Source organism: Canis lupus, chromosome 5, assembly GCF_003254725.2.
Source record: "Canis lupus dingo isolate Sandy chromosome 5, ASM325472v2, whole genome shotgun sequence".
Taxonomy (NCBI): Eukaryota; Metazoa; Chordata; class Mammalia; order Carnivora; family Canidae; genus Canis; species Canis lupus.
Window position 1 is genome coordinate 31,865,304 of NC_064247.1, and position 18,304 is coordinate 31,883,607.

The window sequence follows — 18,304 nt, forward strand, 5'->3', positions numbered from 1 at the left end:
TTTAGCTCAGGTCAGATCTCAGGGTCTGGGGTTCAAGCCCCATGTGCTGTGGGGCTCCCTGCTTAGTGGGGACTCTGCTTCTCCCTCTCCCTTTGCTCCTCCCCCCGCTTGTCCCTCCCCTTGCTCTTTCTCAAATAAATAAAATCTAAAAAAAAAAAAAAGAGAAAGAAAGAAATGCCACCAATTTCCGTGAAGAGCCCTCTCTGTATACCCCTCTGTTATGCCCTTCACTCCACCTGCTCCAGGAGGTCACCCTCCTGAATCCAGTGTGTGTAATGCTCTCTTCCAATCCATATCGTTTACAGGTACACCTAGCTGTATTGTATTTTTTACAAATGGAGGGTTTGTGGCAACCCAGTGTCAGGCGAGTCTGTGGGTGCTGTTTTTCCAACAGTATCTGCCCACTTCGTGTCTCTCTGCCACATTTTGGTAATTCTCCCAATATTTCAGAATTTTTCATTATTATTATATGTGCTGTGGGGATCTGTGGTCAGTGATTATGACTCACCGAAAGCTCAAATGATGTTTAGCATTTTTAAACAATATTTATTTTTTAAAGTTTATTTATTTAAGTGATCTCTGCACCCAGCGTGGGGCTCGAACCCACAACCTTGAGATCAAGAGTCACAGGCTCCTCTGACTGAACCAGCCAGGTGCTCCAGCAATATTTTTAAATGAAGGTATATACATTTTTTTAAACATAATGTTATTGCACACTAAATAGAGTGTGGTATCTTGTAACAATTTTGAAAATGATGTTAGTATGTCATGGCATGTATGTGTCTTTATTTTTTAGATTTTTAAATTTTTTAAATGTTTTGTTTATTTTAGAGAGAGAGTGTGTGTGAATAGGGGCAGAGGAGGAGCAGAGAGAGAAAGAGAGAGAGAGAGAGAGAGAGAGAGAGAGAGAGAACCTCAAGCTGACCCCATGCTGGACATGGAACCCAATGCGAGCTCAATCTCCTGACCTGATGAAGATCATGACCTGAGCTAAAACCAAATCAGTCCTTAACCCACTGAGCCACCCAGGAGCTCCTGTATGTCTGTTTTATTATTTTTTAAAAGATTTTATTTATTTATTCATGAGAGACAGAGAGAGAGGCAGAGACACAGGCATCAGGAGAAGTCCTGATGCAGGACTCAATCTCAGGATCTTGGGGTCACACTCTGAGCCTCAGGCAGATGCTCAACCCCTGAGCCGCCCAGGTGCCCCTCCCGTGGGTCTATTTTAATACCGAGCCAGACAACATCATGGGTGCAGCAATGTTTACCTAATGGAAAACCGCTTCTTAGCACATGAAAGTAAAATTGATGAAGAGTGTGAACACAACAGGCCCTGGGAAGCCAAGAACTTTCACATGACTCACTTTGCTGCCGGGCTGGCTTCCCAGCGGTGGTCTTGAACCCGACCCGCAGTGTCTCCTCCCCCTGGAGTGGCCCTGGCCAGCAGAACTTCGTGTGGTCACGGGAAGCGCCTCTGTCGGCACTGTTCCATTCGCTAACCCCTAGCTGCAAGTGGCTACAGAGCACTTGCCCGTGTTGGGCAATAGTAGATGCTCAATAAATACTTAAATCAGGGACTACATGTTCACAGCAAGCCATTTATGTGAAATACTATTCCCATTTTCCTGGTAGGACCCCTGAGCCTGGGAGATGATATGACTTGACAAGGTCAGCTAGGTCACACATGACAAGCCCAAGATACGGGGCCCAGTCCTTCCTGCCCTCAAGCCATTCCCAAAGGGTCCTCCCTGAGCCTCTTCCCAGCTGCCACTGGAGGACCAAGACCCAGCCCCTCCAGCCCCTCTCTGTGCATCCTCATCTTCCCCCTGTGCAGGTGAGCACCAGCTCCCAGGTCCCAGCAGCTGGGGGGGCCAAGCTCCTGAAACTACGGACACAAGTACAGGGGAGACAAAGCAGCAGAGGAAGAGACAAGAGCTGGACAGGAGAGAAGGTGCGCAGCTGCAGGGCTCCAGGTGCGTGGGAGGTGGGAGGTAAACCCTCACTTCCCAGTTTGGCTGAGGGAGAGGCGGGGGACCTGTTCTATGCCTTTATTTCTGAAATGTTTATCGAATGGATACAAAGCTAGTGATCTGTCAGGTGGAGGGGCAGGGAGTTAGTGTGTGCCCCACCCCACCCTCCCCACCCATGGGGCTGAAGCCAGGAGAGGCTCCATGCTTCCCTCCACCCCTGGAGCTGTGGGTGTGGCAGGGAGGGGTTTGAGGGAAGGGGAGGAAGGGACAGACGGGGAGGCCCAGGCCCCAGCCTGCTGCCCCTACAGTGACAGGCTCCCCAGGCATGCAGCCTGGGCAGGAGGTTGGCTTCTCCTCCAGGACCATGGTTTCAATGGGGCAGCAGCAGGATGGACTTCCCTAGGACTCTCTCCTGCCTCTCCGGCCCAGGCTAGGGAGTGTCCTCTTCCGGCTGCTTCTCAAGGGAGGGTCCGCTGTGACTTCTCCGGTCCCCTTCAGGCATGCCTGCCCGCCCCGGGTGTCAAAGGACACGGCCCTCAGTCCTGAGGGTTGGAGGCAGGGAGCCACCTCGGGGGAGCGCAGCCGCTGGTGAGCTGTCTCCGGCTGGAGCCTCAGCTATGTCCACACTTCCAGGGGCATCACACCTTCCTTGCTCCCCAGTGGGGGCAGCAAAGACTCATCCTCCAGGAACTTGAGGGGAAAGTGCACCAGGTGGCCCTGGACCTGGGTGAGCTCTGACGTGGCCAGAGGTGGGCTGACCGTGGCCAGGGACTCCACGGCCACATACTCGCGGAGTGCCCTCAGGGAGCGGGTGGCATTGGATGGCAGGCAGCGGAAGATCTGGGGGTCAGTGGGGCACAGAAGCCAATGAGGCCTGGAGAGACCCTGCCAAGGGTCCAAGCCCGCCTGGGCCGGATGCCCCCAGTCCCCACACCACATACCCTGACCTGAGCCACTGAATCCTGTGACATGACCCCCGCCCGCAAGCCCTCATCCCCTTCCTGAGACTGGCTGGGGGCGGGGCTCTCTCCATTCCACTCTGAACACGATAATTCCTGGATTTCTGCTCAGCCAGCCCCCTCCCCCCCCAGTGCCCACCTGCTCATAGATGTTGGCATTGCTCTCAGCTGTGTCTTGCCACAGCTGGAAGAAGTCATCACACACAGGGTCTCGTAGATCCAGGTCTGGCCGGGCATCTGCCCCCAGAATCACACTACGGGAAAGGGTCCCCACAAGGTCAAAGGAAGACCCTTGGAGAGCCTGGATGCTAGAAAAGTTCTGTGGTGCCCGCCCAGGTGATTCGAAATAAACACACTGTTAAACAATAAAATAAGTGTAAACGAGTCCAGTAGAACTTTTTAGTCTCTGGCCATTACTTTGACACTTAAAAAAAATTATCTTCTCTCTCTCTCTCTTTTTTTTAGACCTACTTTGCTGGTACCCTAAACCAGCGGGGGGGCCTCCATACTACCTGTAAGCCATCCTCATACCTACTCAGAAGGCAGACCGCCCCCTCCCGGCTTGCACCGCCCACAGCACCACATGCCCACAGCACCACATGACGTTCTACCTGAAGCAATGCTTCCGCAAGCTCAAGGCAAACCTGCCGGCCTGATATTCTGCACCGTCCATGAGAGAAGGCTCCATCTCCGTGTCCTCGATCAGCACGGCCAGTTCACTGTCCCGCTTCCCCAGCAAGCTCCGATCATTGATGTTGGCAGAGCCTGGGATGGGCACAGGACACACTGCGTCTGCCTGAGCCCAGGGCGGCCCCTGCCCCATCACCTCTACCAGAGGACTAGCCAGTCTCCATCGCCCCTTTACCCCGGAGGGCCCTGCTCCACCTCTCCCCACCCTCCTCTAGTCCCTGTCAGGGGTCCAGATGCAGGACTGACCAATGATGACGGTCCGGTCATCCGCGATGAGCATCTTGCTGTGGATGTAGATAAGCTCCGAGACTGGGTGCCCGCCCAGCTCTCCATGTGTGCGAAGCCCACAGATGGACATGTAGTCCCGCCACGCTGTCCCCACTGTGAGAAAGATGGGGGGATGCTGAGACGTCCCCTCATGCGCAGGTGGAACCCCGTCCCAGCTACCTCCCCGTTTCTCCCTACAAGTCAAATGCTACCTGTGGTCTCAGAGCAGCAGCCCCAGAACCTTGCAAGAACAGGAGGCCCCTCCCCGCCCAGGGGTCCAGGGCTTGAACCCCCCGCCCCGCCGCCCCCCAGCACTCACTGGCTGCTTTGAGGCGATGGAGGATCGAATATTCCCCACGGCATAGGGTCCTGAGGGAAAAGAGAGGGTGAGAGAGGTGGAGGCTGCGGGGGGTGGGGGGGCGGCGAGGGCGCGGTGGTGGATGGGTTATGTCGGAGAAGGGTGGACCTCAACAGTCCAGCAGAAAGGGATCGGGGCAGAGTCGGGGCAGGGCGCACGGCCACGGAGAGGCAGAGTCACCTGTAAGTGAAGTGCAGAATGGCCTGGATGGAGTTCCCACCACCTGTAGTGATGTCACCTTCAAACCCCGGCAGCAGCGGCAGAAGCACGTAGACACGAAAGCACTGCCCCAGTCTGTGGGAGGGGGCGGGGTCAGAGGCGGGACCAGACCAAGCCACGCCCACAGCCCATCCTCCCTCAGAGTCCACCTTACTTGTGGGCCTTCAGGATTCTGTCCACAATCTCATCGCCCACTTTGTTCAGAACTGTCCGCCCATCGGAGCAGCTGATGAAGAACTGATTCTGGGGCAGGGAGCAAAAACAGGCGTCCGCTGTGGGGCCACTGCCCCAGCCCCAGGCTCCCGCCACACCAGCTACTCCCCCACAACTCCCCTCGCCTCCCAGGGCTGACTCCACAGCTAGCCTCGTCCCTCTCCTCGGACACCCCCTTCCTTCTCTGCCCCCCACCCCACCCCCGTCACACCTCGATGTACAGAAAGTGCTGGCTCTCCCTGATGGTGTGTAGGTAGGCATTGAGGATAGAACTCTCCAAAGTCCCCGCTGACCAGCGGTCCACTGACCGCAAGACCTGGGGGGACAGAGAATATGATGTGGCTCCCGACCCCGGGGGGGCACTCAGGTCCCGGAGAATGGGTGGGGGCACTGGGCTGAAGGGGAGGGAGGGATGAGGACCGGTTGAAACAGGGAGCCTCACCTGCACGGTGGCGCACTGCCCCCCTGGGAGCGTGAAGGGGAGCTGGTCTGCAGTGCTGGTGGATTTGGGCAGCAGGTAGGGATACATGGGTATCTTGTACTTGGCCTTGGTAGTCTTGGGTGGAGGGATGGCAGTCAGTGGGGGCGTGAGTCTTTCCCAGAACCAGCCCCCCAGGAGGGAGAGAGCACCTTGGTGAAGTTCCAGCGCTGGATGAAGTGCCGGGCCAGGTCCCGGGCAGGCAGACCATGGACAGCCACCCCAACGTCCCGCCATGGCATCCGGGGGGTAGTCTCCCTGTCAATGAAATCTGGGGGTCCCGGAAGAATCAGGGGCAAGGTCGGAGATGGTCTCTTGGAGACCATCAGGAAAGGGAGGATGAGGAGCCTTGACCCAGCTCATCCTGTTCAGTCCCAGCCCCAACGTCTACCCCTAGTCCCAGCTCTTGGGAGCTTTGGAGGAGGGGACCCTCACCCTCAAAAGGCCGATCCAGTTGCACCCAGTCTTTAACGATAAGATTGCTGTAGTCTTTGCCCAGCCAGAAGAATCGGTTTTGCGAGAGGTCTGGGGTGCCAGGACAGTCCAAGCCCAGGGTGGGAGGCTGTAGGGGGACATACCCATGCCAGAGGCAAGGAGAGATCATGGGGGCCACACAGAGCCCGGGCCAGAGAGAAGGGAGGAGCACCAAGAGACAGAGAGACAGAGAGAGTGGGACCGGGCCCCCCTTCAGCTGCATTCACTACCCTAGAGGAGCTTGGAGGGGTCATGGGGGTCAGGTGGGACTGGGTCTACTTCGAATCACCTTCCTGGAGTCCCAGGAAGAGCAACCCAACATGGGCAGCACTTGGAATGACTGGAGGGGGACGAGGTGTGCATCAATGCAAGGCTGTGTTTGGTAGGCGTGAGGTGCATAGGAAGGCCTAGAGGGTTACCTGTGTGGCAGCAGGTTCAGAGGGGTCCCCGAGGTCAGTGAGTCGGTAGTGTAGGTCATCCCAGCGGCCGTAGGCGAGGTCCAGCCCCCCCAAGAAGGCCACTACTTGGTCCACGACCAGGAGCTTTTCATGATGGGCCCACAGTGTCACCTGGTCCGGGTGGCGCATTACCTGGAGCAGATGTGCAGGAGTTCATGAGGGTGGGCCAAGATGAGAGGAGACAGGAGGTGTCAGGAGGGAGAACAGGATGATGGAAGGATGGGATGTTCAAGGAAAGGAAAGGCTGAGGGGACACAGGAGCCTGACAAGGAGGGCTGTACTTTGGGGGGGTTCTCTGAGCCCCGAAGGTCACCTTTATGTTAGGGTGGAGCAGCATCAGAGCCCTCTTGCTATAGCCACTGTTAATGCCCAAGGCCAGTTCCACTTCCTTAAACAGCAGGACGGACACACGGACACCCTCCTCCTGGTGGCAAGTGGAAGGGGGGATCAGATCCTAATGCCTCTCTCACAATGGCCCCTTTCCATCCTCACAAGCCCTGCCCTGTGCTCGGGGTTCCCATATGTCCCTCCCTGCTCATACCCTGCTTTGACGCTCACAGCAAACTTAGCAATGGGGGCTGAGCGACCCGCTGACCCCCTGACCTGCTCACCCATCCATACAGCTCCTCACCTGCCTCTCATGATCTCACCACCCATCTTCCCAACCATCTACTCACCGGTTTGTGTACCGCCCATCATCCATCTACCCGCCCCGGTCCTGTTGACCGCCTCCTCCCTGAACAACCTCTCATCCTTCCATCCATCTCCCCTTCATCATCCATCCATCCATCCCCCGGCCCCCACTCGCTATCCTCCTTCTGTCCGGCCATTAACATCCACGGATGTCCCCCAAATGGCAGACATCGTGCCTTGGACTGAATCTAGTGATATTAGTGCAGTGAGGAAGGCAGATATGAACACCCCTAGCTAATGCAACAGAGTGTAATACGTCCTGGGAGAGAAGTCTACACCAGGTAGAGGAAGAAGGTGAAGAGGGAGGCGTACGTGCTCCTCAGGGAGGAAAAAGAGGTGATATGTGCCAGACACCGAGCCAGGAGAGACATGTTTCCTCCCGCAAAGCCTCAGACTCCCGACCTTCTCCCACGCTGCAGTCCCTTCTAACCCACCTCCACCCAAGGGCACCCCCCGCACGCCTCCTCTCCAGCCTGACTCCTCTCCTCACCGCCTTCTTCTTGAGCATAATGTCCAGTCTCCAGTCATCAGAATGGGCAGGACGCTTCAGGTAAATCTCAGGACTCAACCTGGGATCCAGAGCAGAGGGCAAGGGGCAGGCTAAGCCCCAGCAAGCAGCCACTCCGCCCGGTCCCCTCCCTTTGCAGGCCCTATCCTGCCCCCTTCCTGTTGGAGCTTTTCCCTTACTCACCACCAATCTGTGATGAAAATCTCCTCTTGAGCTTGCAAGATGGCATCTGCCACAGCAGCAAAGTAACCTGCCCCATTCACAAACCTGGGGGGAGGCCAAGCCAAGGAGGTCAGGGGAGTCAGAAGCCAGAATGCTCTGGATAGTGAAGACCAGAAGACAGCCATGGATCAGAGGTGACAGCAGGGTCAAAGACCAAGAGTGATCGGAGAAGTAAGGTGGTATTGGATGTATCAAGGTACAACAGATTTGCCAGAATAAGCTAAATGAAGTTAAAAATTACAAAAGACACAATAAGCTGAAGAATATGACTAAAGATTGGAAGGGTTCATACATCATACATAAAGAGTTCCAACCAGTCAATAAGGAAAAGACATCCGAGCAAACTGAAAAGTGAGCAAAGAATACGAATTGTCGGTTCACAGAGGAAATTAAAATGGTCAGCCATAGGAAAAGATGTTCAATCTCGTTAGTAAGGAAGGAAATTGATAATAAGAGGAAATAAGATGTCTCTAGTCCACAAGATTAGCACAGAGTTCAATATTAGCATGTGGAATAGTGAGTGTTCTCATAGACTATGGGAATATACCTTGGTTATAGCCTTTTTAGAGGACCCTTTGGCGGTCTCTCAGAATATCAAACACACATACCCTTTAATACCATTGCACACAGTCGTTCTATTTCTGGGAATGCATCCTAATAAATGCTTAGACAAAGATTGTGTTCACTGCAGCATTGTTTAAAATGAGAAATAAGGGACGCCTGGGGGCTCAAGGGTTGAGCATCTGCCTTCTGCTCAGGGCATGATCCTGGGATCTTGGGATCAGGTACCACATTGGGCTCCCCAAAGGGAGCCTGCTTCTCCCTCTACTTGTGTTTCTGCCTCTGTGTCTATGTGTCTCTCACAAATAAATAAAATCTTAAAAAAAATAAAAATAAAATGATAAATAACCAGGCTGCCTGGGTGGCTGAGTCAGTGACGCATCTGCCTTCAGCTCAGGTCCTGGGATCAAGTCCTGTGTGGAGGACCTCTGCCCAACGGAGAGTCTGCTTTTCCCTCTGCCTCTGTTCTTGCCCCACTCATGCTCACTCTCTCTCGAATAAAAAAATAATAATTAAAAAAATCTTCAAAATAAAATGAGAAATAACCTAAATGCCTAACCTCTAACACACAAATGGAAAAAAAAGAAAAAAAAGCTCCACATAAGCAAGTGCGTGATCTTATTTACAGTAAAACAAAAAGTAACATGCATGGATAAGCCCATGCAGGCAAAGAGCTGAGAAGATAAATACGAGACTACTGTGAGGATTACTTCTGGGGAGAGAAATGGGTTGTTGGGGACGCGTAGGGAGAAGTGGCTGGGCCGTATCAGTTGTTCAATCAACAGGAACTTAAATGTTTTAATTAATACGCTTCCGTGTTGTTTGACTTTTTATTTCATTTTTGTATTTTTTTTCATTTTTGTATTTTTTAAGGATTTTCTCTTTTGAAGCAATCTCTACACCCAACATGGGGCTCGAACTCTCGACTATGAGAGCAGGAGTCACACGCTCCACCAACTGAGCCAGCCGGGTGCCCCCTGTTTGGTTTTTTAAGAACTAGTAGTCTAGTGTGATGGTGACAAGCAGGGTCGTGGCTGGGACTGCCTGGATTTGAACCCCAGTTCCACAGTTCACGAGGTGAAGTTCCTTAAGGGCAAGCTCCTGAACTTCTCCTTGCCTCCATGTTCCCATCTGTAGAATGGAGGTAACAATTGTACGTGCCTCACTCACGGGGTTCACATGAGGATTTAATAATACACGTAAAACACCCAAACACTTCCCAGCACATGGTAAGGGCATCATAAATTAAGTATCCGCTGTTAGTTCTTGTGTTAAAAAATAAATGTCAGAAAAAATAAAAATAAAAATAATGTCAGGGGGGCGTCTGGGGGGCTCAGTGCCGTTACACGTCTGCCTTTGGCTCAGGTCATGATCCTGGAGTCCTGGAATTGAGTCTCGCATCATTGGGCACCCTGCTCGGTGGGGAGTCTGCTTCTTCCTCTCCCTCTCCCCCCGCTCGTGCTCTTGCTCTCTTTTACTCGCTCTCAAATAAATAAATCTAACTAAATGTCAATACCACGTCCAGGAGAAAATGCTTCCCTGCCTCCCTTCTGCTCGTGAGGAAGCTCAGTCACCTCTGCTCAGCAACCCCTGCCCCAGCTCCACTCTCCCCCTGTGGGAATAGGGGTTCCCCTCTATGCTCAGTGTCCCGCATCTACCTCCAGAATGGCAACTTTCCAGTGTTTCATGTTGAATCACCTAGTGGGGAGTCTTATTCCTGCCACCAGGCCTGGCACATAGTAGGTGCTTAGAAAATGTTTATTGAATGAATGAATGAGTTTTGGAGGGATCATAAGGCACAGAGAGAGACTGTGGCACAAAGGTGGTAAAAAAAGTTCACAGGAGGGATGCCTGGGGGGCTCAACAGTGGAGCATCTGCCTTTGGCTCAGGTTGTCATCCCGGGGTCCTGGGATTGAGTGCCGCATCGGGCTTCCTACATGGAGCCTGCTTCTCCTTCTGCCTGTGTCTCTGCATCTCTCTGTGTGTGTCTCTCATGAATAAATAAGTAAAATCTCTTTAAAAAATAAAATAAATAAGGTCACAGGAGGGATGCCTAGATGGCTCAGTGGTTGAGCATCTGCCTTTGACTCAGGTTGTGATCCCAGGGTCCCGGGATCAAGTCCCACATTGGGTTCCCTGCTCTGCAGGTAATATGCTTCTCCCTTGTCTCCCCACTCATGTTCTCTCTTGCTGTCTCTCTTTCTCAGATAAACATTTTTTTTTAAAGGGTCACAGGAGGTCAGAGAAGTCAGGATCACAAGAGATTACCGAGTATGGGGGTCAGAGAGACTGGAGGGAAATGAGATTGCAGTGTGGTCAGAGGTCAAATGGAGGTCAGAGGAGATGAAAGAGGACCAAGGACTCAGAAAACAGCAAGTACGTCCAGAAGCCCACAGGGAAGCTCCGAGGGATGTCAGTGTCTCACCACCGGGCCAAGGTCGCAGGCCGGGGTGGGGCATAGCTGTCATGCCGGTGCAGCTGTATGAAGTCTCTGCCCGGGCCCTGGGCCAACTCCGTGATCTCCTGGCCCCACCACCGGGCCTGCCGGTAGCTGCCGCACTTGAGAATCAGAGACCTGAGCAGAAAGATCGAGATGGACCCCAGCCCTCACCCTTAATGCCCCTGGCCCTCCCAGGGAGACACCTGCCATTTTGGGCTGTCCCCTCTTTCCCATTCCTCCTGGAATCCCTCGTTCACAACTCTACCTGGACAAGGCATGTCTCTGCCTTATACACAGCTGGGTCGCTGGCATGGACTGAGATTTGCACCCGGCACTTGGGTTTGTTGAATGAATGAATAAATGGAGTCCCTCTTCTTTTGCATCAAGAGTCTCTCTGGGAAGGCCAGTGTTTATACTCAACCCCCTCTCTCTGGGCCCCTGGCTCACAAGAGCAGTCCCAGGCATGTGGCCAGACCAGTTCCTTGGTTACAAATCAGGGCCAGCTCCATGGGTGGAAACCCTTCCTTCCTTCCCTTCCACTCACTGCCCCCCTCCACCAGGGCTGTTTGCTCATCAGGTGTCCGCGCACACTGGGAGGCCTTACCTGTGGGAGGTGTCAATTCTGACCCCGTAGCGCGCCTCTGTGCTCCTTTTCCCCACCTGGACCTCAAAGCCGGGGTCGAAGAGCTGAACAAAGGAGATGCTGCCCGTCTCGAGGCACATATACAGCAGAAAGGAGTCCTTCACCACCAGCCACCTGGAGCGGAAGGGCTCCATCCGTTCCTCCCGGCCCCAGGGCTCTCCTTCCTCACCCCTCCCACTGCCCAGGGAGTCCCACTCTGGTCCCACTCTGGGACCCACCTCTTGGACCAGCGATAACAAACTTGGTCTCGGCCACAGCACGTGAGGCCAGGAACTCGGTGGCCACCTGAGCGCTTCCGGATCACTCCCTCCCTGTGGGGAAAATCAGGAGGAGATGCTGCCCAAAAATCAGGAGGAGATGTGCCCGGAAAAGGAATCCAGAGCCCTGCTACCACCCCTCTACCCCCTACCCTGCAATTCTTTCCCCATCCTCAGGCAGTCAGGGATCCACAGGGTTCAGGGGGTGGGGTGAGGGGTGTCGGACACTCACAGTCCCTTGGAGCCAAGGTCTGGGATAAAGGACAGCCGACTGACTTCTAGGAATTCTGTCTGCAGAGGAAGACAGAGGTTCAGAGGAGAGACTGTGGGGCTCAGCTCTGCAGACCCGACAGCCCGGGGTCCTCTGTCCCTTCCCTGCGGAGGTCTGCTTTTACCGCTCCCCCTTAAAAAGCACAAGTACCCACCCCCCGGGGCTTTACCATGGCATGGTAGTTGCGGTAGAAAGACATGGTCAGGAGGCGGTTGAGATAATTCTCCAGGTATTTCTGAAGCAGGAGTGAGAGACACAGACAGATGCAACCAGAACCATTTGCACACCAAATGCCTTCCCAGAGGACCTGGCATCTGATTGCACCTGTTTGCTGGACGCATGTCTGGTGGAGCCCTCAGGACCTACTCGTGGCAGAGAGGGTATCTCTCGGTCGGCTGCTGCCTCCCGGGCAGGAGGATGGGCCACGCCAAAGCTGTGGATGACATGGTGGGGGAGGTGTCAAGGAGGAGCGGGACAGCTGGGAGCCTGTATTTCTGAAGCCCTAGAGATCCAGGGGGAGGCCCAGAGGCTGCCAGAAGGCCCCCTTCCTGAAAACAGAGACAAGAAAAGGAGGGAGTCTGCCAAGGGCATTTTGGGCACCCAGCCCGGCTGAGATATTGGCACAGCATCATGGGCAGGGAGAGCTGGGCTGGGAAGGTTTCCTGGTAACTGAGGGGCAGGGGAAGGGGCCGGGCGGCCTGATGGGGGAATTAAGTAGCTGGGGCGGGCCAGTTGAGGCCTGGGGGTGCGACAGGCAGAAAGCAGGGGCGTGGGGGCACCTGCCTTTGCCAGGAAGCAGGCCGGTCCCCTTACCGCGCCAGAGGGAGCAGCGTCATCAAGACTTTGTGTCTCAGAAGGTCCCGATGCAGCTCCTGGAAATGACGGAACTTCTTTTTGGTGGTCCAGGTAAAGGCTCCATGAGTCAGGCGGACAGAATACAGAGTGCAGGTTCCCACCTGGGGGGAGGGACAACCTGAGTGGTGGGCCCGGGCCTGGGTGGCGGCCCCCGTCCTCTGGCCAGCCCCCCCATTCCCAGCCCCCCCATTCCCAGCCCGGCCACCTTGGATCCGCTGGTGTATCTTTCAGTGCCGACCACCTGGGCCGTGACGGGGACCCCAGGGGCGAACACCAGCGGGTGCATTTTCAGAGGCTGCAGGTCATAGATGGCCAGAAAAGGGTGCATCCGGTCAGCTAGGAGAAAAAGTGCAGGAGTGTAGACCCCGGGAGGTCTGTCTCGGCCCTCCCGTCCTGTGCCGTGCCCCCCACCCACCGCGTACCGGGGTCCTCGCCCTCTCGCAGCGTGTCCACTTCATCCGGCTCCATTTGCAACTGGCTGGAGTCCAGGTCGCCCCCGGAGGGGAAGAGGCTGTCGGGGGTGGCTGCCATCCTAGGAGCGTGGGGAGGCCTCAGGGGGCCGATCAGCCCTGCAGCCCCGCCTCCGCCCCCCCAGCCCCGCTTCCTAGTCGGGGTGCAGCGCCCCGCCAACCCGCCTCTGATCTCCACCCGGCACCCGGTTCCCGCATCCAGAACCGCTCAGCCCCGCCTCCCGGCCCGGACCCGGCGCTCCCTGGAACTCCCACCAGGCCCGCGGGGCGCCCCCCACCCCCGAACCGGAGCAGAGCAGAAGCCAAGGCCAAGGGGTCGCCGGGGGCCCGGGGCCGCCGGGGGCCAGATCGGGCCGGGCCGGGCGGGCAGCAAGAGGGGTCCGGGGGCAAGGAGGAAGTTCCGTGCGCCCCGCCCGGGAGGGAAACCCCGAAATCTCGGCGTGCGGCTGAGTCCGCAGCCCCGCGCCCCCCCGGCGCCCGCCTCCCCCGCCACCGCGGGCCCCTCCCCCGCCCTCACCGTAGCCCGAGCGGGTGCCCGCGCGGGTCCGCCAGCCGAGGGAGCGGCGCGGCCCGCGGGGCCCACACCCGGCGGCGGGGCGGGGCGGGGCGGGGCGGGCGCTCAGGGCCGGCCCCCGGGGGCGGATCGCCCGCCTCACCTCCGCGCCCGCCCCGTCGGCCCCGCCGCCGCGCCGCCCGCTCCCGCCCGGCCCAGCCCCTGGGGCGGACAAGGGGGGTTCACGGGGGGTGACAGAGCGGGGGGTGCCGCGGGGCGGGAGGGCTGCAGCCCCGGGCCCGGGGGTGCGCGCCCGCCTGCGTGCGTCTCCTGCGCCCTCGGCCGGTGCCGGACCCCGCGCGGGCCTCGGGGCCCAGACCGCAGCCCCGCCGGCTCCCGGGCCCGACGCTCCGGGGGCAGACCCGAGGCTCTCAGGCCCTGAAAGACAAGATCTACCGTCTTTTTAAGAATGCAGGTCTCCTTGTCTCCCGGCTTGATGGACATCCGGGTTGTTTCTCGGATGTTGCGATAAAACTCCCATTAACATTCCTGTGTAAGTCTTGGGTAACTATGCCTTTTCTTTTCTTTTTTTTCTTTTCTTTTCTTTTCTTTTCTTTTCTTTTCTTTTCTTTCTTTTCTTTCTTTCTTTTCTTTTCTTCTTTTCTTTTCTTTCTTTTCTTTTAATAATAAATTTATTTTTTATTGGTGTTCAATTTGCCAACATACAGAATAACACCCAGTGCTGATCCCGTCAAGTGCCCCCCGCCCCCTCAGTATATTCCTCAGCCATTAGAAACGACAAATACCCACCATTTGCTTCGACGTGGATGGAACTGGAGGGTATTATGCTGAGTGAAGTAAGTCAATCGGAGAAGGACAAACATTGTATGGTCTCATTCATTTGGGGAATATAAGTAATAGTGAAAGGGAATAGAAGGGAAGGGAGAAGAAATGGATAGGAAATATCAGAAAGGGAGACAGAACATGAAGACTCCTAACTTTGGGGGTGAACGGGTAACTATGCGTTTTCGTTTCTAGGAGTGGAGCTGCCGGGTGGTGTAGTACGTGTATTTGGGGTTTGAGTGTAAAGTAGAAAATCACTGTGGTTTTATCTGCATTCCTTGGATGCTCAGTTGATGCTAACCATGTTTCCTGTGCATATTGGCCATTCGTGTATCCTCTTTTGCCCAGTGTCTGTTCCAGTCTTTTGGCTAATTTTTTTAAAAACCACGTTGTCTTATCATTGAATTATGAGTTCTTTACGCATTTTGTATTTTTTTCTTTATTTTCTTGTTTTTTTAGGTGGGCTCCACACCCAACATGGGCCTTGAACTCAGGATCCTGAGACCAAGAGTCAAAGGCTCTACCAACTGAGCCAGCCAGGCACCCCTATATTTTCTATTCATATCCTTTATCAGATATGGGTGTTGTAAACACTTCTTCACAGGATGTGGCTTCTGTGTTTAAAATAATGGTGCTGAGGATCCGTGGGTGGCTCCAGGGTTTAGTGCCTGCCTTTGGCCCAGGGTGTGATCCTGGAGCCTCGGGATTGAGTACCACATCAGGCTCCCTGCATGGAGCCTGCTTCTCCCTCTGCCTGTGTCTCTGCCTCTCTCTGTCTCTCACGAATAAATAGATAAAATCTTAAAAAAAATAAAATAATGGTGCTTTTTAAAGAGAAGAAGTTTTTAATTATGATTAATTTGTGGTAATATACTATGACTCATTTATGAAAGCAAATAAAGTATAAAATGGTACAGCCACCTTGGAAGACAGTTCCTCAGATGTTAAGCATTGAGTGCTATATAATCCAAACAGTATGGCACTAGCACAAAAATAGACATGGAGGTCAATGGAACAGAATAGAAAGCCCAGAAATAAACCCACACCTATGTGGTCAATTAATCCGTGACAAAGGATGCAAGAATATCTGATGGGAAAAAGATAGTCCTTCAATAAATGGTGCTAGGAAAACAGGACCACTTTCTCACACCATACACAAAAAATATACTCAACTGGATGAAGGGCCTAAATGTGAGGCCTGAAACCATAAAACCCTTAAGAGAACACAGGCAGTAATTTCTCTGACATCAGGTGTAGCAACTTCTTTCTAGATATGTCTCCTGAGGCAAGAGAAACAAAAGTAAAGATACACTATTGGGATTTTGTCAAAATGAGAAGCACAGGAAACAAGCAATACAACTAAAAGACAACCTACTGAACAGGAGAGAAGATACTTGTGAGTGACATATCCAATAAAGGGTTAGTATCCAAAATATATAAAGAACTTATACAGGTGCCTGGTGGCTTAGTTCTTTAAGCATCTGAGTCTTGATTTCAGCTCAGGTCTTGATCCCGGGGTCTTCAGTTCAACCCCCAAGTCGGCCTCCATGCCAGGCCAACAACTTTTACAACTCAACACCAAGAAACATAATCTGATTTAAACATGGGCAGAGGACCTGAATAGACATTTTCCCGAAGAAGACATACAAATAGTCAAGAGGCACATGGAAAGATAGATGTTCGCCATCACTCATCATCAGGAAATGCAGATCAAAACCACAATGAGATACCACCTCATACCTGTCAGAATGGCTAAAATAAAAAGGATAAGAAATAACAGGTGTTGGTGAGGATGTGGAGTAAAAGGAACCTGCATGCACTGTTGGTGGGAATGTAAATTGCTGTGGCTACTGGGGAATAATACGGAGAGGGTCCTCAAAAAATTAAAAGTAGAGCGACCATACGACATGATCCAGTAATTTCACTACTGGGTATTTATCCATAGAATTGAAAACAGGGATCCCTGGGTGGCGCAGCGGTTTGGCGCCTGCCTTTGGCCCAGGGTGCGATCCTGGAGACCCAGGATCGAGTCCCACGTTGGGCTCCCGGTGCATGGAGCCTGCTTCTCCCTCTGCCTGTGTCTCTGCCTCTCTCTCTCTCTGTGACTATCATAAATAAAAATTAAAAAAAAAAAAGAAATGAAAACACTAGGGGCGCCTGGAGGTCTCCATCCGTGAAGCACCTGCCTTGGGCTCAGGTCATGATCCCAGAGTCCTGGGATCTAGCCACACATGGACCCCTGCATAGAGCTTTCTGCTCAGCAGAGAATCTGCTGCTCCCTCTCCCTGTGCCATTCCCCCTGCTTATGCTTTCTGTCAAATAAATAAAGTATTTTTTAAAAAAGAAGAACACTAATTTGAAAAGAGATATGCACCCTCATGTTTATAGCAGCATTTTTTACAACCTAAATGTCCTTGGATTGATGAATGTATAAAGAAGATGTGGAATACACACACACACACACACACACACACACACACACACACCGGAATATTAACCATGAAAAGGAATGAGATCTTGCCACTTGTAACAACATGGATGGATCTAGAGGTTATGATGCTAAGTGAAATAAGACAGAAAGTCAAATATCATATGATTTCACTTATATGCAGAATCTAAAAAACAAAATGAACATAGATATCTGTGTGGCTCAATCGGTTGAAAGTCTGACTCTTGATTTCAGCTCGGATCATGATCTCAGAGCCCTGAGATTGAACTCTGTTCAGCACAGGGGGTATACTCAGTTGAGCATCTGCCTTGGGCTCAGGGTGTGACCCCGGGGTCCTGGGATCGAGTCCCACGTTGGGCTCCCCACAGGGGGCCTGCTTCTCTCTCTGCTTGTGTCTCTGCCTCTCTGTGTCTCTCATTAATAAATAAATAAAATCTTTAAAAAAAAAAAGAAAACACAATGCTAAGTGAAAGGAGTCAGACACAAAGGACCACATATCGTATGATTTCATTTCTATGAAATCTGTAGAGACAGAAGGTATTTTAGTGTTTGCCACCCGCTGGGGAGAAAGAACAGGGGAGTGACTCGCAGTGGGCATAGGGTTTCTCTCGAAGGTGATGAAAATGTCACACAATTAGTTGTGATGTTTGCACAGCCGTGAATCGAGTAAAAACCACTGACTCCTATACCTTAAATGGATGAATTTTACAGCATGTCATTATATCAATAAAACTAATATTACAAGAAACACAAGTAAACTGCAAATACTTCCAATTGGGGTGAACTTCCAGGCCGTTATGCTGAAGGAAGCCAGACAAAAAAACATAATACGATATGACTCATTTATATAAAGTTCTGTAATGGGCAAAACCAATCTACACTGATCGAACTGGGATCAGTAGGTGCTTGTGGCAGGAGGTGGGGAGGAGGTTGACAGTGAGACACACGAGGGACATTAGTGACAAGACCAGTATCTTGATTGGGGCAGTTATGCCCTGGGACTCAGAGAACTGTACACAGATGAGTGAGTATTCAACTGCGTGGAAATTTTCACTTCAAATTGTTTTAGAAATAAGAAATGGACACCTGGGGTGCTCAGCAGTTGAGCATCTCCCTTCCTTCCACTCAGGGGTGATCCTGGGATCCTGGGACCAAGTCCTGTATCGGGCTCCCCCCAGGGACCCTGCTTCTCCCTCTGCTTGAGTCTCTGCTTCTCTCATGAATAAATAAATACAATCTTTAAATTTTTTATTTTATTTTATTTTATTTTATTTTATTTTATTTACAACTTGGGCATTCTGAATTCTCATTCAAGAACACAGATGAGGGATCCCTGGGTGGCGCAGCGGTTTAGCGCCTGCCTTTGGCCCAGGGCGCGATCCTGGAGACCCGGGATCGAATCCCATGTCAGGCTCCCGGTGCATGGAGCCTGCTTCTCCCTCTGCCTCTCTCTCTCTCTCTCTCTCTCTCTCTCTGTGACTATCATATATTAAAAAAAAAAAAAAAAAA

The 18,304-nt window shown here is 53.0% G+C and overlaps 1 protein-coding gene and 1 long non-coding RNA gene across 4 annotated transcripts; one reads left to right on the plus strand and one right to left on the minus strand.

Annotated features, from left to right (window-relative positions):
- Nucleotides 1-1,581: 1,581 nt before the first annotated feature.
- Nucleotides 1,582-13,614, minus strand: PLD2 (phospholipase D2). Of its 3 annotated transcripts, XM_025428682.3 has the most exons (25): nucleotides 13,528-13,614; nucleotides 12,963-13,072; nucleotides 12,746-12,876; nucleotides 12,499-12,641; nucleotides 12,010-12,118; nucleotides 11,855-11,920; nucleotides 11,647-11,705; nucleotides 11,376-11,468; nucleotides 11,119-11,271; nucleotides 10,500-10,649; nucleotides 7,474-7,557; nucleotides 7,273-7,351; nucleotides 6,403-6,513; nucleotides 6,051-6,221; nucleotides 5,593-5,719; nucleotides 5,310-5,428; nucleotides 5,122-5,235; nucleotides 4,891-4,995; nucleotides 4,621-4,709; nucleotides 4,428-4,541; nucleotides 4,209-4,258; nucleotides 3,869-4,003; nucleotides 3,544-3,697; nucleotides 3,072-3,186; nucleotides 1,582-2,813 (listed from the first exon to the last, which is right to left on the minus strand). In XM_025428682.3, exons 2-25 carry the CDS (start codon nucleotides 13,069-13,071, stop codon nucleotides 2,589-2,591), a joined length of 2,805 nt encoding a protein of 934 aa, XP_025284467.1. In that variant the 5' UTR covers nucleotide 13,072; nucleotides 13,528-13,614; the 3' UTR covers nucleotides 1,582-2,588. The 3 variants fall into 3 exon arrangements, with proteins under 3 accessions (XP_025284467.1, XP_035572232.1, XP_025284469.1); XM_035716339.2 differs by lacking the exon at nucleotides 5,122-5,235; XM_025428684.3 differs by lacking the exon at nucleotides 1,582-2,813 and having other exon boundaries at nucleotides 3,154-3,287.
- Nucleotides 12,452-18,044, plus strand: LOC125755110 (uncharacterized). The gene is made up of 4 exons (XR_007410720.1): nucleotides 12,452-12,591; nucleotides 13,972-14,056; nucleotides 14,232-14,360; nucleotides 14,806-18,044. It is a non-coding gene; the product is annotated as an uncharacterized LOC125755110 (long non-coding RNA).
- The last annotated feature ends 260 nt before the right edge of the window (nucleotides 18,045-18,304 follow it).

What these genes read in the sequence shown, in the direction of transcription:
- PLD2 (XM_025428682.3), bottom strand. Translation starts at nt 13,071, where the DNA reads ATGGCAGCCACCCCCGACAGCCTCTTCCCCTCCGGGGGCGACCTGGAC. An exon ending in AGAATCCTGAAGGCCCACAA is followed by an intron (nt 4,542 to 4,620) that starts GTAAGGTGGACT and finishes CCCCTCCCACAG; the next exon opens with ACTGGGGCAGTGCTTTCGTG. An exon ending in ATGCCAACATCTATGAGCAG is followed by an intron (nt 2,814 to 3,071) that starts GTGGGCACTGGG and finishes ACTGACCCCCAG; the next exon opens with ATCTTCCGCTGCCTGCCATC.